The sequence below is a fragment of the Lagopus leucura genome, unplaced genomic scaffold (assembly GCF_019238085.1).
Source record: "Lagopus leucura isolate 7727_CA_CO unplaced genomic scaffold, USGS_WTPT01 Super-Scaffold_100015, whole genome shotgun sequence".
NCBI lineage: Eukaryota > Metazoa > Chordata > Aves > Galliformes > Phasianidae > Lagopus > Lagopus leucura.
This window is the reverse complement of record NW_024962269.1, coordinates 11,424,791-11,441,478: the sequence shown is the minus strand read 5'-3', so window position 1 is coordinate 11,441,478 and position 16,688 is coordinate 11,424,791. Positions and strand designations below refer to the sequence as shown.

General features: G+C 43.8%; 1 protein-coding gene across 6 annotated transcripts in view; it reads left to right on the top strand.

The window, feature by feature from the left end:
• AKAP13 (A-kinase anchoring protein 13) overlaps positions 1–16,688 on the top strand; it is a 192,297-nt gene that overhangs the window by 35,744 nt on the left and 139,865 nt on the right. For all 6 annotated transcript variants that reach the window (XM_042875601.1, XM_042875600.1, XM_042875602.1 and 3 more), the window contains exons 2-3: positions 1,325–1,412; positions 13,973–14,017. In XM_042875601.1, the coding sequence (XP_042731535.1) occupies positions 13,985–14,017 (33 nt within the window). In that variant the 5' untranslated portion in view covers positions 1,325–1,412; positions 13,973–13,984. The remainder of the gene's footprint in view (positions 1–1,324; positions 1,413–13,972; positions 14,018–16,688) is intronic.

The following is a 16,688-nucleotide window of genomic DNA, read 5'->3' as shown; positions in this document are numbered from 1 at the left end:
GGGAGGTTTTTACTGGTTAATGAATCCAGAGGAGGTTTGCTTCCTTTGCCTGGTACTGGAGAGTTCAGGTAGTTCTTTCAGCTCAGTACTTTGCCATGGAAATGTAATTTAGAAATACGATACCAGAACAAGGAGTCATGGGCTCCTTATTTTTCCCCTCTTTTCCTTGCTGCTTTAAGAGGAACAAGAGGGTAAGTTTTTTTTTTCCTTTTTCCAGTTTGAAATAGTCTGTGCTGAAGTGTGTATGGAAAAAACCCTTTTCTGCCTGCAGTGTCCTATGATGCCTTACAAAGTGCTGTCCCTCAGCAGGAGCCCACCAGCAGAATTAAGGGAAATTTTAGTAAAAATTTACTACAAAAAATACAAAAAACTTTGTGTACAACTGATGTGGCAGCATTCAGGTTCTGCTGTGCCTTTGTGGCTGAATGAAGGAGGCTTGTTTTGCAATGCTCCATCTGCCAGCTTTTACCTTCTCCAGTCAATTCATGGAGCACAATCGTTTTTCTAGCTGCTAGCAAGCTTTGCCATTTGTCATTATTCTTGAGGTGCTTGTAATTGTGCTTTTGGGCTGTGCAGACAGTGAAGGGGGCACTGTCTCTGGTAGAGCAGTGGCACGTTGTGCTTCGTTGGGTGCTGAGTGCCTACCCACAAACACTGCTGGTGTGGCAATGAAGTGGTGGTCAGAGGGGCCTCAGTGACTATCATTTATGTAATCCAATCTCTCACACAACATTTAATACACAAAATCACAACCCCTACTCTTTCTTGACTTGCCATTCAGTCCTTTTAACTGCTCTTTCCAGGTGTGCTCCATAGGGCAGGCTTAGCCCTGGGGCTGAGGCAGGAAATCTGCCTGTGGAGAAGTGCAGGTTGCCCATCAGGGTTTGGCGGAGGATTGCTGGTAGATTATGGGCTTCATCAACCAACTCTCGCTGGCCATCATTTTGTATTGGGTGCTTTTGTCTTCTCTAAAGTGCCTTGTGATAATGAGGGTACCCAACTACTTTGAAGGGATTAAGATAGGTGTAAGGGGATGAATTTGCAGGATTTCATGTTCGAGGTAAGGGTAACAGATACCAACCCATCTGTGCTGTGGAGGGGAACAGGGCAGGATCAAGCCCAGACCCACAGATGGGTTTCATGCTGCTCTCATATAAGCCTGGAAGCAGGACTCTGCCCAGGGCTGCACTCAGAGGCTACTGTCTTCTGTCTGGCCACAAGGCTCAGGTTGGTGGATGGCTTCCATACTCCAGGCGTGGGGCGGGTGTACGTTCTCAGGACAGGCCTTGTTGCACCCTGGTGACTCCTCCTTCTTCTCTTGCAGGAGCTGAACCTCGAGTCCTGCTCTATGCTCACTGGGGGAAGGCCCGGAAGGACATCTCGGACTGTTGGTGCTGCTTCATGCAGTTCAAGTAAGTTCGCATGTTTTGACAGCTCTTGGGTACAAGCGAATGCTGAGGCGATGTGTTTTGGGGAATGGGTTTGCCTAGCTTACCTGCTGGATGGCAAGGAGGGGATGAGGATATTAAAGCATTATGACAAGCAAATTTGAGGGGAAAAAAGTAGAAAAAAGTAGAATGGTATTGAATGGTACGAAGAGTGCTGAAGGTGCTGGTGAAGAATTACATTGGAGACTACGTGTCTCACAAGTGAACTCAGAACTTGATTCATACTGCAGTTGTACGTGTTCTCGCTGTTCCATTGAGCGTGTGCCACAGTGTGAAACAGTCCATAGCACTTAAGGCACCAGCTGCTCTTCCCTATTGTTTTAAGGCACTGTGCACCTGTCCCTGGGGGTAGACAGGTGGTTCTGGTGTTCTCAGCCTGAGGGTTTCTCCAGAAGCTGCTGGGGATGGAGTTGGGGCACACAGGGCTCCTGCCAGGGGAGCGTGGCTCGTTGTGAGCCTCTTGTGAGCCCCATGTGCTTCCTGCTCCATCCTGCAGTGCTCCAGGTGTGTGTTCAGTGCTGCTTTTTCAGTTCCCGTAGCCTCTCAATGTGGTGAACCAGACCAGGGTATGGATCTGACTTGTGGATGACATGTAGCTTCTGTAGGACCGTCAGGAACTGTTGTGTCTCATGCAGTTATAGTCGTTTTCTCCAAAAATACTTAAGTTGGAAAAAAACTGTTAGCCTAAAGCAAAGAAACTGCGGGAGCCTTCTTTGGAAATGGGTGCTTGCAGTGCTTGGCCTCTGTCAGAGGGTTGTTTTCTCCTCTTGTGTGTGTAACCTGTTTACCTTCTGTGGAGTCTCACATTTTCCATGGCTGTGCCCAAGAAGACTGGTGCAAAGCAGTGTGGTTAACAATGCTGGGCCCAAATCATTTGGCAGTGTTATAGCAACAGCTGGGTGGATTAATCATAAGCTGCTGCTGTGCTAGGGAGACAAGCATTTATTGTGATTATTTTGGTTTCCTTTTTTTTGGATGGGGTTGGTAGGGGTGTTGTACCTGTTTGCTGTTTTTGAGGGAAAAAAAATAATTGTCTTAGAATCATGGGTGAAATTATGAATGAAACCTCTGTTGGGAAAGCATTCCTTTGAGGATGTGGCTGTCAGAGGGCTGGTCCCTGCATCCATCATGAGTTCCGATCATTAGCTGGATGTGCTGCACATGGCTAGTGGAGGAATGCAATACATGAGTTTCTGTGTAAGACAAGTGGTTTGCTGTTTGATTTGCTACCAGGCTGTCCAGGGCCTCGTCCAGCCATAGATGGGGCATCACAGCTCTGGGCAAGCTGTTCCAGTGCCTCATCACCCTTCTGAGTAGTTTCTTAACTTCCTGTTAATTTCTGGAGCACAGGAGCATGCATTGAGCAGTGCCTGCTGGAAAGGAAGGTGCAAAGGTTTCCAGTGCCAGGGCAGTGAGTGCTGTTTACCTGGCTCTCTGGGAACCAACATCTGCACCACGACTGCTTTCAGATGTGTGTTCTCTGATGGGTCTAGGAAAAAAACTAAACTTGAGTTTAGGAGCAGCTTTCCTTATTCCTCAAAGCCTTCCCTCATTTTGGCTGCTGGTCCAGCGTTTCCCTAACTGTGCTTGTAATGATGATCCCTTCATTTCATTCATGGTTACTGCCTAATGAACTTCATGTTAATGAATTCTGTAACATTTAAAATAGCTGCATAACTTGATGAAAAACAAACAAAAAAACCCAAGAAATATCAATAATAAAGGGATGCATTTCCACTCCCCAAATTTAATCCTGTGTTATAACATAATTGTGCAGAACTGCCTGGCTGGTGAACAGCTGCACAGCGTGGGCTCCTGGTTCTGCATAGCTGCTTGTCCCTGAGCTGGGGTAATAAATGATTTACTGGTGTGACTGCAACCTGTGGGCATTAACCCATTGGGCTCCTGAGGGGCCAGCCTGAAAGCTTGCTTTGTGAGGGCTGCTGGAAGCAATGATCTCAGGTGCAAAGCTTGGATGTCTGTTTGCAAAACTTACTTTATTGCTTGTGGGCTAGTTGCCAAAGGGATTGGACGCAGGGGGTGAGGTGGTGATATTGTGTAGGATCTGTGCTCATTTGAATTTGTTTGATTTTGTTTTTAATTTAATTTTCAGATTTCTATGTGTACTCTGTCATCTCTGCTTTAGAGATGTGATACTCTGTTGCTTTGGGTTTTGCTTTTTGTGATGCCTTCCCTGCATGCTGTATACTTAATGTTGTGTCTTACAAACTGTAACTCTGCTTTTTTCTCTCTGGCAATGAGTACCAGAGGGCTCCGTTAGTTGCTGGGAGTGGGTCAATGATGTACATTTTTCAAGACTCCCATCATGTGTATTCTAGCTATGCAGTGTATTAAAGGCTATCAGCTGAATTTTGCTCATTTGAAGAGGCACCCAGAAGGTCTGCTAAGGATTTCTGGCAGTTAATACTTGAGCCTGAGATAAATGTTTTGTGCCTACGTGAAACAGCTGCCCCAGAACCTGTTGGCGGACTTAATTTGAGTATAAACATACGTGTGCTTTTGCGTACATGCTGCACTATAATTCAAGTCGACTGTTAGTTCTTAACTTTATTAGGATGTGGCTACTTGAGCTGAAGATAGAGCCTGTGCTTTTTATTTTATTACAGCTACATGGTAGCTACTTATAAAATGCTGCTTGGGTTTTAGGACTCGGTATCTTAATTACTGTTTGCCATTAGTAATATTTTCAAGTAGCAATTGACAAGTGAGGGCAGTTATATCTTGTTACAAGTGGATTGGTTGACAATATGTGTGTACTGTAAAACGTGAAATGAATCGCCCTGTGCTGATGACCCTTGTACATTTACAGGAGACTGGTCTTTATGATACACAAATAGATTCCGGACACAGGAAAGAGGCTTATGACAAGAGGATGAGATCAGTTTGTATAATTAGAGCTAGCTAATAATCCTTTTACTCTCTGTTGTTTCAACTTCTACAGAGTCTTTGTTTCTTGGAAACCGGGCATGTGGAGCATATGGTGATAACCACAGCGATTTGAGTTTTGTGGGGTTTTTGTATCTAACGATGGCAGTGGAGAAACCAGGTGTGTGTTTTGGGAGTGATTGCTGCCTTCCTCTGCTGGGCCTGGGGGATGTGGCTGCTTTGGTTTACCCCGCATGGCTTGATCCCCTTCCACAGGTTGGGTGGTAAGGTGGGAGCCCCAAAAACCACAGCCCTGTGCTGCAGGCTGGGCTCCGGCCCGTTAACAGCAATGGAAGCCAAGCTACATTATGCAAAGCAAGTTAATCTATATCCAGAGCATTTTATTAAATCATCAGTCAATTAAATCAGTGACGCTCTGTTAGCTTTCGTTCCAGTGAGGCTCTGCATGCAGTTAAGCTGTTGCTGTAGCAACTCTTGGCCTTCTGTTGGTGGGGCCTGCTGCATGGGGAAGGCTGCAGTGCTGAGCTCTCCAACAGCATTTAACATTTAGGGCTGATTTTTCAGTTAAACTCATTCCTTCTCCATCCTTTGCTGAGGAAGGAGAGTGTCATGAAGTTGCATCTCTTTCTGGTGCTGTTAAAGCTGTCTGCATGCACCTGGTTGCAGTGGGGACTCGAAGACCTGCCAGTGGTCCTTCGGAGGCGAGGACAGCAGGGCCAGGCCGATACAAAACGTGTTTACATCTCCTCTCCATTGCTTGTAGCCAAATGAAACTCCTCTGTGTCTGTAATTGAATGGCAACATACGGTTTTGTTTGCAGACAGGACGCAGCTGGCAGGCAGCATCACCTGTGGAAATGGTGGAGGAGGGATTTTTTTTTTTTTTTGTAAGGAATCAATTTAGTTACAAAACCTAACCTTCAGCAAGTTACATGAATTCAGGTGGTTGTACACAAATGTCTGGGGTTTTGTGCTCAACACTTCCTCAGCTGCAATGGCACACGCTGTGCTGCCCTGCACTCATACCCTGATTGCTGCCACATGCTTGAGATGCAGCTCATCTCCTCACCCCTTTCTACATTCAGAGGCTTTTCCTAGTGGGATTGTGTACCTATGTGTTTGTGAGGTAACTTTTGAATGGGTTGCTTGCTTGATTCCTCCAGCCTCCTATTTCTGGCTAGCTAAAAAATCCTGCATTAATATAGCTACAGAGAAAGTCATTCTGCATTTAGTATTGTAATGCCTGGAAACACGTACGTTCATCTTCTGTCACAGAATCACAGGATGTCAGGGTAAGGTTTGTTTTAGTTGCTGCAATTGCTGCTTGATTTATACGAATTTCTCCCTGCTTACAGCTGAAGAATTGGGTCACTGGTTTATTTCTCCTGCCTAAACAGAACGCTTGTTGGTTTTGCTCTCGGTTTTATTTTTTTATTCAGTCTGCTTGCACATTAGAGGGCGTTAATACATCAATTAGAAAGGTAGTTCATTTTGTGAATGGTGACTTCTGGCATCCATTCAGAATGAATGAAAACAGTGGGGCAAATTGTCTGAACAATTCATTCCTTCTTTCACCTAATACTGAAGAGTGAGAGCAAGTCATTGCTGATCTAAACTGTGCAGGAGGATACCCGGAAAAAATACACCAGGCAAGACAGTGTGAGTAAAATTAACATTGCTTGTTTCTATTTTTGGACTTACTGCTACAGTTAAAGAATAAAATACATAAACCAAAACAAGAATGGCTTTGTTTCAAATTTTAATTATCTTAGAATAAAAATGCAAGGAGACAATTGATGAGTAATACAACTTGGTAATTTATATATCACTCCCAAGAAAAGGGGAATATTCTAGCGTAGTGATTCCCATGACGTTAGGGGAGGGCAGTTAACTTGGGAAAGATGTTGCTATTCTAGTTCTTTGCATGAAGTTCAGGGTTCCAGCAGGGATCTGTCTGCATGTGGCCAGCTTGTCCCGCGCTTGCTGTTTCCTACTGCCTTTGTTTATCTTGTCTAGTTTAGAACATGAGCGCTTTGGGGACTGAAACCCAATCCTCCTGATATTTCTGAGCACTTCATAAACTAACATTTTGTGAAAACAGAGCGTGTGGGAGTGGTGAGGACGTGGTGCTTTGTTGGGTGAGGTTCAGTGGTTGGACTGCCTGTAGTGCCAGCAAGCGCGGAGCAGATCCAAATGGGTTCAGATAAATGTGCAGAGTAATCCCTGGATTTCTTTAAACTCTTTTACAGCTTATGGGTTGTTTGTTTAAAGGGGAAGGATCTGAGGATTGGTTGTAAGGCATTGTAATGAAGGTTACCCCATCACGTGTGTATCTATTGGTGGTAGTGTTGCAGTGCAAAAGGAAGTTTGCTGATGACTGGCTTTCTGAAAGATAGGGTTTCTCTAATTTCTATGGGATGCATGTAGCATGAACTACCTAGAGTGTTACCCTAAATACTTGAAGGCATGAAGTTCAGTCCTTACAAGGTCCGGAGTCCTTATGCTAAGAACAGCTTGCATGAAGCAAATTTTGTGACATTTTGACAAAAAAAAAAATCCTCCTTTTGACTTTCAGCATGACAGTGCTGAGATGCAGAGCCCTTACATTTGGGAAGTCATCCTGCTTTCTCTGTATTTCTGCTTATCTATTCAAATGCTTTCCGTGAGATCTGTAACTTCATCAGTGTGTATTTTGGCTGTCCTCTCCCTCCCGTGACCACGAGTTCTTTATGGCTGAGGCTGTTTTTGTACCGTTGGGAGTGCGTGCTTCAGGCTCAGAAAGTACAGATCATTGTTTCTGACGTCAAAAATAAAATAAGTGTTGAGATGAAGATGGGATTCAGCAGAGCTTAAACTTGAGGAATACCTAAAATGAAAGTTTACAAAAAAAAAGCTTAGCATGAAGCGTGAAAAGCTTGAGAACCTCAAAGACTTAAGATTGAAGTGTAAATTATCACATGTGGTGTATAAGAGAGAGGAGATGGAAGAGGTGGGCTTGCATGGAAATACCAAATGGCTTCAGTGCCTCTCCTTCTTGTTCCTGCCCATCCTATTGCTTTCCTTTCTGATTGGGGGGAAAAAAAAGAGCAAGTGTGAATGAGACACGATGGGAAAATCTCAAGGCCGTTTTGGTAGCTCTGAGCTGTGCTGTGTGCACAGGCTTGCAGTGTTATCTGTGCAGGGCCGTAGGCACAGCTTTCAGGTTTGTCCTTAAGATACACTTTGTGATGCCTGTAAGAAATAAGCCAACTAATTAAGATGAAATTAAATAGCAGCTGGGAAAAGTGGATGGAGAGGATTTATTATTTAGGTACGTTGTGTTCGTATCCCTTCCTGCTCCTTCTGCTTGTTTGTAAACTCTTCAGGGCAGAAACTTTGTTTGCATTGACATTTTCTACAGCATGTGAGCTGATGGGGGCCCTGATCCTGGCTAAGGTTTCGGGAACCACAGTAAAGCAAATAAATGCTCTTCTTTTCACCTCTTGTCAGATAATACAGTATCCAAAGAATTTGAATTTGTTCTCTTCCATGGCATATGTGGAATAACACAGAATTTCTCCACAAGAGGCTGTAATAACACTAACTGTATTTGTTCTTCAGCGCTTAGTGGAGCGGAAAGGTATCCTCCCCATTCTGGGAAGGCTTCAGTAGTTTTCAATTTTCCTGACTTATGCAGTTCTTTATAATGCCTGAAACCACTGTTGCTTTTAAGAGCTGGAACCTGGACTTTTATTTCACGTCCTGCTTTAAAACTTGCAAACACGAGGGGATTTCACTGTGGTATCCTAAGGGGAAAAAGCTAATAGAATTCCGGAAGCATTGCAAGATGGATGTCTGGATGGACTTAAAGCATGGCATTAAAAAAAATCTGGAAGATGCAGGTATTTCCAAGAAGGAATATGAATGTTTTCAGTACAGGCAACCACTAATGGAAGAAAAGAACTGTACATGTGGGGACGTCTGAGTGTGCCCATAGGTAATTAATTGTACATGCAGGAAGACAGAATGAATTTGTGTCAGACTAATTTGTTTTGTTCACTTTCTGTAAATGCTTCGGTAAATGGGTTTGGAGGGGAGACTGTCCTTCCTTCTGTTAATAACAGGGATCTTTACTTAGTCCTATAGATAATACAGCAAACCTATGTGATGGGCAGTTGTGGGGCTACAAGATCCCTCAGTGGCTGTGTAGTAAGTAGTAAGGACCATCTTCTGTGTGACTGAGACATGATAGAAGTACTTCCCACCAGTTGCATTTTCGTAAGGCAATTATATGATACTTAGTTGGGCAGATGTCGAGTGGTGCCAGAGATGTATGTGGAGTGGTGCTGATGAAATGCTCTGATTGAGCAGTCTGAGAGGGAAATGAAGGTTTCTGCTAAAAAAGGCATTTGCAGTGGCTGCTGGATCTTGTGAAAGCGGTGCACTTGCAGTGTATGTAGGATCAATTTGTGTTGTTTTAGCCCTGGTGAAAGCACGCTTCTTGAGGAATGCAGCTGATGCTGCAATCTTTATCAGCACGTTTGCCCTCGTGGGGCTGAACATGTTTGAGAAGTCGTGTGGTAAGCCAGTCTGTTTTGTGTGTCTTTCAGGATTTTCCTTTAATAAAAGCTCTGTTGCAGGGTGATGAGGAAACAAGTGCCAGGCTCTTGGCCAATATTTTGATTTAGAAAAGGAGAAGATAAGGTAAATGTGCTGCTCTTTGGGGGATGGAGATGCTCTCGCCACTCCTGGTGCCATGAGATGCATTTTAGTGGGTGCAGATTGCGTTTTGGGTGCTGTGACCACCTGGTCTGTTGCAGACTTAGCAGAACCAGCCAGGTCCTCACACTCCTATTTCCACCCGTGGTGACTGCTTGCTCATAAAGCAGTGTTGCTGGCTGCCATGACAGTACCCAGAGCACAGCCTTGGTCTGTGCAAAGGTTGCAGGGCTGCTTCCCCCAGCATCGGGGAGTGTGGTGCTGGAATTCCTTTTGCTCACTTGGAAAAGTTTGGCTCTGTGCATCACAGCTTGGGAAGCTGCCTCGAGTCAGCGTTCAGAGCAGTCGCATTGCCTGCTCCAGCACTGTGACAAGTAGCATCTGGGGACAGAGCTGAGCCCTTCCAGTTGGCAGTAACTGCCACGGTCATTTTCTTTTTGATTCTGTAGGCAGATCCTAGGTTGAGCGCGTGCAGCAATTGTTTCTGATAGAATACATCAGCATGTTTCAGTGCAGGCTGCGTGTGCCCTGCCTGCAGAAAGCGAGCTGCTCTTCCTGTGAGGTTTTCACTTGAATTTATGTCTGGGACTCCTAAGTATACTCTTCATTTTTTTTCTGGCTTGACTTGATGATGGAGAAGGTGCAGTGGATGTGATTTTTCTTTCTTTGCAACACGAACTGTAGCAGGTTGAAGGCCTTAAAACAAGGATGGGTGTGGGGTTGTTATTTGCCCTTTCTTGTTGGCTTGGCTCTCAAAGCAGTTCATTTACTGCTGCAGTCCAACTCCGTATCTCACAACAGGGCCAGGCTTTCTCTCTGCGCTTTGCATTGTCTGATAGGGCAGATGTGGTACTACCTGTCCAAAAAATAGGAACTGCTTTCTGGGGAGCAGAGCAGGCATCAACTCAAAAGATGAGTTCCTCTAATCTATGCAGTCCTCCTCTAACCTATGAGTCCTCCTCTAATCAATACAGAAGAAAATGTTTTATAGCTTTCTATTTCTCAACACTGAAGAGCCTTGCTTCCTCTTCCCTCCCCCCCCTTTTTTAATTTTACATTTAAAGCAGTCCAAATTAAATCAGGATCCTTATGAATCTTGCTCTAATAATTACCATCACAGTCTTTTGTTTTCATTTTCTTTTCATTTTCCTAAGTTGTTTTTTTCGGAGGCTGCCTGCCTACCCACTGGCTGGAGAAGTTAACATCCAGAAACTGACTTTTAGTCCTCTGCTGATGCGAAACAGTCGTTCATACTTATCTGTCACTCTGGTTTTTTCATATGTGTTTGCCAGAGCACTTCCTAACAAGATAAAATATCTTCAGAACTTGCTTGTCTCCTTGCAAATGAAGTTTGTTTACTTTGAAAAATTGGACTGACATATATATTATGAAATATTAAATTGTTTCATTTAAGCCATTGATGTGAAGACTTCTAGGAAGATAAAAGGGGGAAAATCTTCCTGCAGGAAGTATTTCCAGATATTTTTCTTGTTTGTCAAGATCAAGCATCAAGACAGTCACACTCTTACCTTACCTCACTGCTGCTGCAATGAACTTCTCTTGCAAACAGACAAAAATCCCACACCAGCCCAGCCATGTGTTTGAACTCCTGGGCATCCCCTTTTCTTTCATGAGCAGTGTCAGTATTTTCACTTCCTTAGGTATGAAGCCTTCTTTTGGCCCCTGCAACTTGTGACCGCAGTCTTTTCAACGATACTCAACTCTCCCACAGCATAACCTCATCTTGTGGGAGTTTGGAACCAGCCCATCCTTCCTTTCCTGACCTGCATGTGTTCTTTTCTATTTCTCTCTGCTCAGCTGCTGCCAGGCATCTGCCAGGAAGGGGATGAAGCAATGCAATATGCATTTCTGTAGGGTGGCAGAGGTCAGAGTATGCAAGGCCACGTGATTACTTGAATAGCAAAAATCCAAATGCTCTGTTGATAGGATACCCTTCTACTGTTGCTGTTTTGTACACATCTTTGACACCATCAGTGCAGTCAGACTTCTTATACTAGTTTCTACCAAAGATCTTGAGAGTTCATAATATTGCTTGTTTTGTCTGCTTTGTTAAAGTGATCTGATTTAAAAACAAACAAACAAACAACAATAAAATGTAATGGAGCCTGAGTGCAGGGTTTGCACAATGGAACCTACAAGAAAAATGATTTGATGGTATTGGGCATGATGTACAGTGTAACAGCTTCTTAATTTGGATAAATCTGACAGTAGGCATTGTGATGGAGTGCAGGAGCTGCAATTTCTGCTGCGTATGAAGGTGTGAGGAGCATTAGCAGTAGGAGTCAGGATGGCACCTTGCACAAAACTTGTGAAAGCAGGGGAGGGGGCTCATAGTGGCTCAGCGCTATGGCATGGCAGCCCAAACACCAAGCATGGTGTGACAAGGCCCCTCCATGGCTTAGCTGGAAGGAGGTAGGCTGAAGCTGTCAGTAAAAAAGGTGACTAAAGGTCTGGCTTCATACCCGATCCCTTCTGTCGGCAGCTCTCCTGCTTCTCAAACCTGCACCAGGGGTGGGACAATAAATCAGAATGAATCCTGCTGCTGTTTTAGCAGCGCGCTGGGGTCAGGCGGATGCTTCCTGCCTGGTTGGTGAGGCTTTGGGTTGGGCTTTTTTGAAAGTGTTGACTTGATGGCTGGGTGTAGCTAACAGGAGCAGGGTGGGGAGGTAGCAATGGCAGTCCTGTATCTGTAGGGCACATTGGCCCCTGCCCCACAGCTTTGTCCCAGCAAAGCAAACGGCTGTGGTGAAGATGAGGTGCAAGCTTCCTGAGAGTATGTTTGCTTTTTTGGCGTCGTGGGTAACTGCAGCTGTAACTTGATTGCAAATCACAGAAGTTATTTTGTGTGGTGACAGCGGTGACAATAACATACCTGTGAACCTTGATGTGGAAGAGGTAAAGCTGTTATTTAATGACGGGGAAAGGATGACTTCAAGTGTGTTAGAATGACTTCCTTTCGTCGGAGCTGACTTCTGAGAAGCTAAAATAACTGACGAGAGTTTAGTAAAACTAATTATTTGGGAATGGGGAGGAACTCGAGGAGTAGAATTTTGTATCTTGGGGAGATACAGACCTGTTATGTTCTGTTCTCCTGAATGTTTCATATGACATTCTCTAACTTGTATCTTAGGCCAGTTGTAATATAGCCAGTGTGGAGGTATGGCTGAATTTCAGGGATAAAGAGTGATCCTGAAAGTTTTTATAAATGCAAAAATGTAGGCACGTTGACTTTGAAGGTATATCACACAGCATCTTTTATGAGCAAAAAGAGAAGTAGTTCATGTACTTGTCATGACTTGAAAAGAAATGGTGAGAAAGCAGTGCTTTGTCTTAAATCTCTTTAAACATTCTCATCTGAGACACAACTGTTTTGCTTCTCTGCAGCAATATATTTTTTTAAGTCATATCCAAATGCTACCAGATTGCTGAGCCAGACTGCGGGACTTAATTTTGCTTCAGGAGGGAATTGCTCTGTTGCAGTGAGACTTTGTGAAAATTCAAATGCGGGATGGGCTTGAAGGGAGTTTGTCCAACTCTGGTTTAATCTCTGTAAGGTACAATAACAGCTCTCAGCTGGGTTTTGCTTCGGTTCCCCTGTTCAAGATGTCTATGTTCAGAATAGCAGAGACGTTCAGGTAGGTCATGAGGCAGATTGGCAAGGCTTGCATGGTTTGCACTTCTGTTGGTTTTGGTTTTTTTAATTATCTTTTAGTCTTTTTTCCTTTCCCTTCCCCCCCCCCCTTCCCCCCCTGTTTTCTGCTTTTCGTTGTGAGAGCTCAGTAGGACTGGCGTGGCAGGAGCATATCATATGGAGGATTGCTTGCAGAGCTGCTTTTGGAGCTTACCAGCCCAAACGACAGCTTGTGTTCCTTGTCCCTTGTTTTCACCAGCAAGTAATTCTTTGTAAATCCAAAGAGGTAGGGAAAACTATCAAGTGTAACCATTTTGAGGCATCCTTGCTGTTGGAGGGGACTCTTGAGGCTGAAAATAACTATGAATTGAATAAATCTAGAAGTATTTTGGGGTGTTCATCTGTCTGTGGTGTGGGACCTTCTGCAGCAGGATGGTGTTGGGCCGAGCAGCTCAGCAGGTAGCTCAGCCACTGAGAATAACCAGTGCAAAAGCACTTTGCAGTATGAGGAGAGCGTGTGAGGGAGCACTAAAAGCTGGAATCAGCTATGAGAACGTCAACTGTTTTTGGATTTCTGTCTCACTAAAGGCAAGCTGGGGGTTTTGGAAGGGAACAAAGAATGAAGAAGATCCTGTGTAGGTTGCTTCTTTGTGGAAAAGCAGAGTGATGCTTCATCTCCTTCTGAAATGGGGTTAAAGTACTTGCTGTGCAGACTGCAGCGCTGCAGACATGAGCAATGACAGAGATTGAGTTTTTAATTATTTTCTCAGGAGCTTGGATTGCTTTATACATGCATTAAACAGAATCTTACAGCTTTTGCTTGTGCTGTTTGCTGCTGCAGTGGAGAAATGGGAAAGCTTATGGAAGCGAGGGAAATATATGGACAGATGTGTAATGAAGGACTGATCGTTGTCATAAGAAGCAAAGGTTGCTAGGAGGAGGGGTGGGTTTAGGGGTGTGTGAATGGGAAGCCAGTTTCACTTTGGAATATCACAAGAGCCAACAGATGGGAAGCAAACGTTGATTTGCTCAGTAAATTGTTTTAGAATTGCCTTTGCTTAATAACTGCATAAATGAAAAAATAGCAGATCCGTGTTGACCTGGAAGAGGGAAAATACAGAAAATAGTTTTTTACATAACTTTCTATTAGAAGTAGTAATGTAAGAATGCTAGTACCACATTGGAAATGTAACATCATGCAGCTATGGAGAAGTACTTAACATTTTATGGAAAACAGTCCTAAATTTGTCTTTTCTTTTTTGTTTCAGTGTTCTGAGGTCATGAAACTTAATCCACAGCAAGCTCCATTATATGTGAGTAAAAAGTTTCAGCAGCTCTTTCCTTTCCTCCTATTCCTGTAAAATGCTTCTCACCACCAGTGATGGAGATTCTGCTCATTTCCTCCCTGCTCCCTAAAGACATTGCTTGTATTCACTCAGTTGTACTGCCAATACACAGTGATAACCCTCAGGTGAGTTTACTGAGTCCTTCTGACTTCCAAGGACTCGGTTTGAAGGAGATTCTGTGGCACGTGGTAATGCTGGTGTCACGTAGCCGCGCAGTGCAGGAGCCCCCTGCTTTTTGGTTCCTCACTTGGTGTGTCGAGAGTAATTCTTTCTTACAGAAAGAATTACTGGAGTGGAGAATAGAGCATCCAATGCACAGCTCACTCTGATGATGGTTTTTCTGCTCAGGGTTTTAAATGTGGCAGGGGGCGTCTGGAAGCAGTTGGGGCTGGGCTGACAGGCTCCTGCAGCAGGGCACGGACTGTGGCACCTCCTGCAAGCTCATAGCCTCCCTGGCTGCGTTAATAGGGAACAAGCTTCCTTTTGCTCTTGAATAGCAGCTTTGTTGCAGAATACGGGGACTGTCAAATTAGACCCAAATTTGTGGGTGTGGATGCATGTGTGTGACACTTGTGCCAAAGCTGCCAGCCAAGGCTGTAACCATTTACTTTCTGCATTGCCGTGCACACAGCAGGATGGGCTGCTAAGCTGTCCTGGGTTTGTGTGCTGCAAGAGTGGAAAGCTGGGAGGAAAAATTGCTTACTAATGTAGTTCTTTGCGGGAGGAATAGGAAACTCTCACATCAAGTAAATGAGCTGTAGCTTGGAAAGCATTGTTTGTGGTAAACAGTGAACTTACTGACCTTTTAATTTCGTGGAATTTTTCAAGTTTTGTGTATGCTTCATTACCACCTGGAAGCTGTGTGCATTAGAATTCATTCTGTACTTACTGTGCTAAGTGTGGTGCTGGGAGGAAGATGAACACCTTGTAGGATGATTTGACTTGAGCAAAACAGCCTTCCTGCAGTAGAATGCCATGTTGTGTTTTATTGTGGAGCTCAGATCAGACTGAAGTCTGTTAAAACACAAACGTGCTGAACAGAGTGACTTTGAATAAACTTTTATTTAAACTTTAGGTTTGTTTGTTTTTTTTTTTAAAAAAAAAAGAACAGACTTATGTATAAACATGTTCTGCAGATGCTACAGTAAAAATATATGAATGGTAGAAAGCAGGATAAAATTATTCTTATGTCTGTTGGGCAGGGTATGCCTTAACAAATCAGGAGGCTTTGTTTTCCCAGTCTTATCATCTGACTCAGTTTACTTTCCCACCATTTTGTGTAGCTTTGCATTCAATACGTATTTCAGTGGCTGATTTAGAAGTCCTCTTCCCCACGTGACTGTGAGGAGGACTTGGCTGAGGTCAAACTTTGCCCAGTGGAAAACAATGATTGTACAGCACTCAGTATTGTTTTTTTTTTCTTTCAGATGGGAATAAGTTCATGGCAACATTATTTCTGCATCAGGGACTCCTTTTTCTCTCCCCTTGATGATCCCATGACCAGGTGTCTATGCAGATCAGATCCCTCTCAAAACAAACAAATCTCGGTGGCTTAAGGAAGAGGAGAAAACAAAAAGAAACTCATCAACCTTAAAAACTAGATATTTAATCTTCCTATTTCCTTTGAATGTGTTGATGTTATGCAAATTTTAAAATTAGTTGCTGTGTTCCTGGAGGTGTGAATTGGTTCAGCTCATCTGAGAACTGTGTGAGGTGAGCAGAACAGAAAGGAAAATACATTTTCCTTGTATTTTTCTTTTTTCAAGGGCTGGCCTGTTAGCAGGTGAATACCAAACCTTGTTCAGAGCAGTGATAACTGCTTTCCTTGCATGGGTTCCTCCTCCAGCTTGTTTTCAGGAAGCTGAGAACAGTGTCCAATGAATTTCTCCATAATTAATTACAGCTTTGTGGAATAGATGACTGGAAATGGCAGGCAATACAAACACATCAGGGAATCTCTCTTCATTTGCCTACTTTCAGGAATGTTGCTTCCCCCAGGTTTTACCCTTTTGTGCTTGGGGCCTTTGCAGTGCATCCTTCATACATTTTCTCTTTTAAATCAATAGGTTAGATTCAAAGTTATTTATTTAATTTGAATCTTTCATGAGTTTCATCCTGAAAGCTCCATGTAAAGTGCAGACTTGGGCTAATGCACAGAAATAATGCTAAAATGCCTTAGAAAAGTCTGACTGTAGCAACTTTACTGATCTACTTTTGAATGGAGAAGCTAAAAAAAAAAGATGATGTCTCCAGATCTATTCCTGGAAGTCTATCAGCTTGTAGCATGTTACTCCTTATCTGATGATCAACAGATTGCCTGGACTTGTAACTTCATAATTACGAAAGACAAACTGGGAACCTGAGGTGTTGAATCTACTGGAGACCAAAATTTTGCGGGTGATAGAAAACGCAGAACTTCCACATATGCTCTAATATAGGGATGAGCTCGGTGCTGCTCCTGGTTTGTCAGCAGCATGGTCACAAGGCAGAGGAGCTGGTGCCAGGAGAGATAGGACAGCTATGCATTCCTTGATATAGCGCAGTGCAAGTTCGGCGCAGCGCGAGACACTTAACGCCAGGCCAGCAGCTACCCGAGCTGCATGGCTGTCAGCACTCAGTTGTGTTTAAATACGGTGGC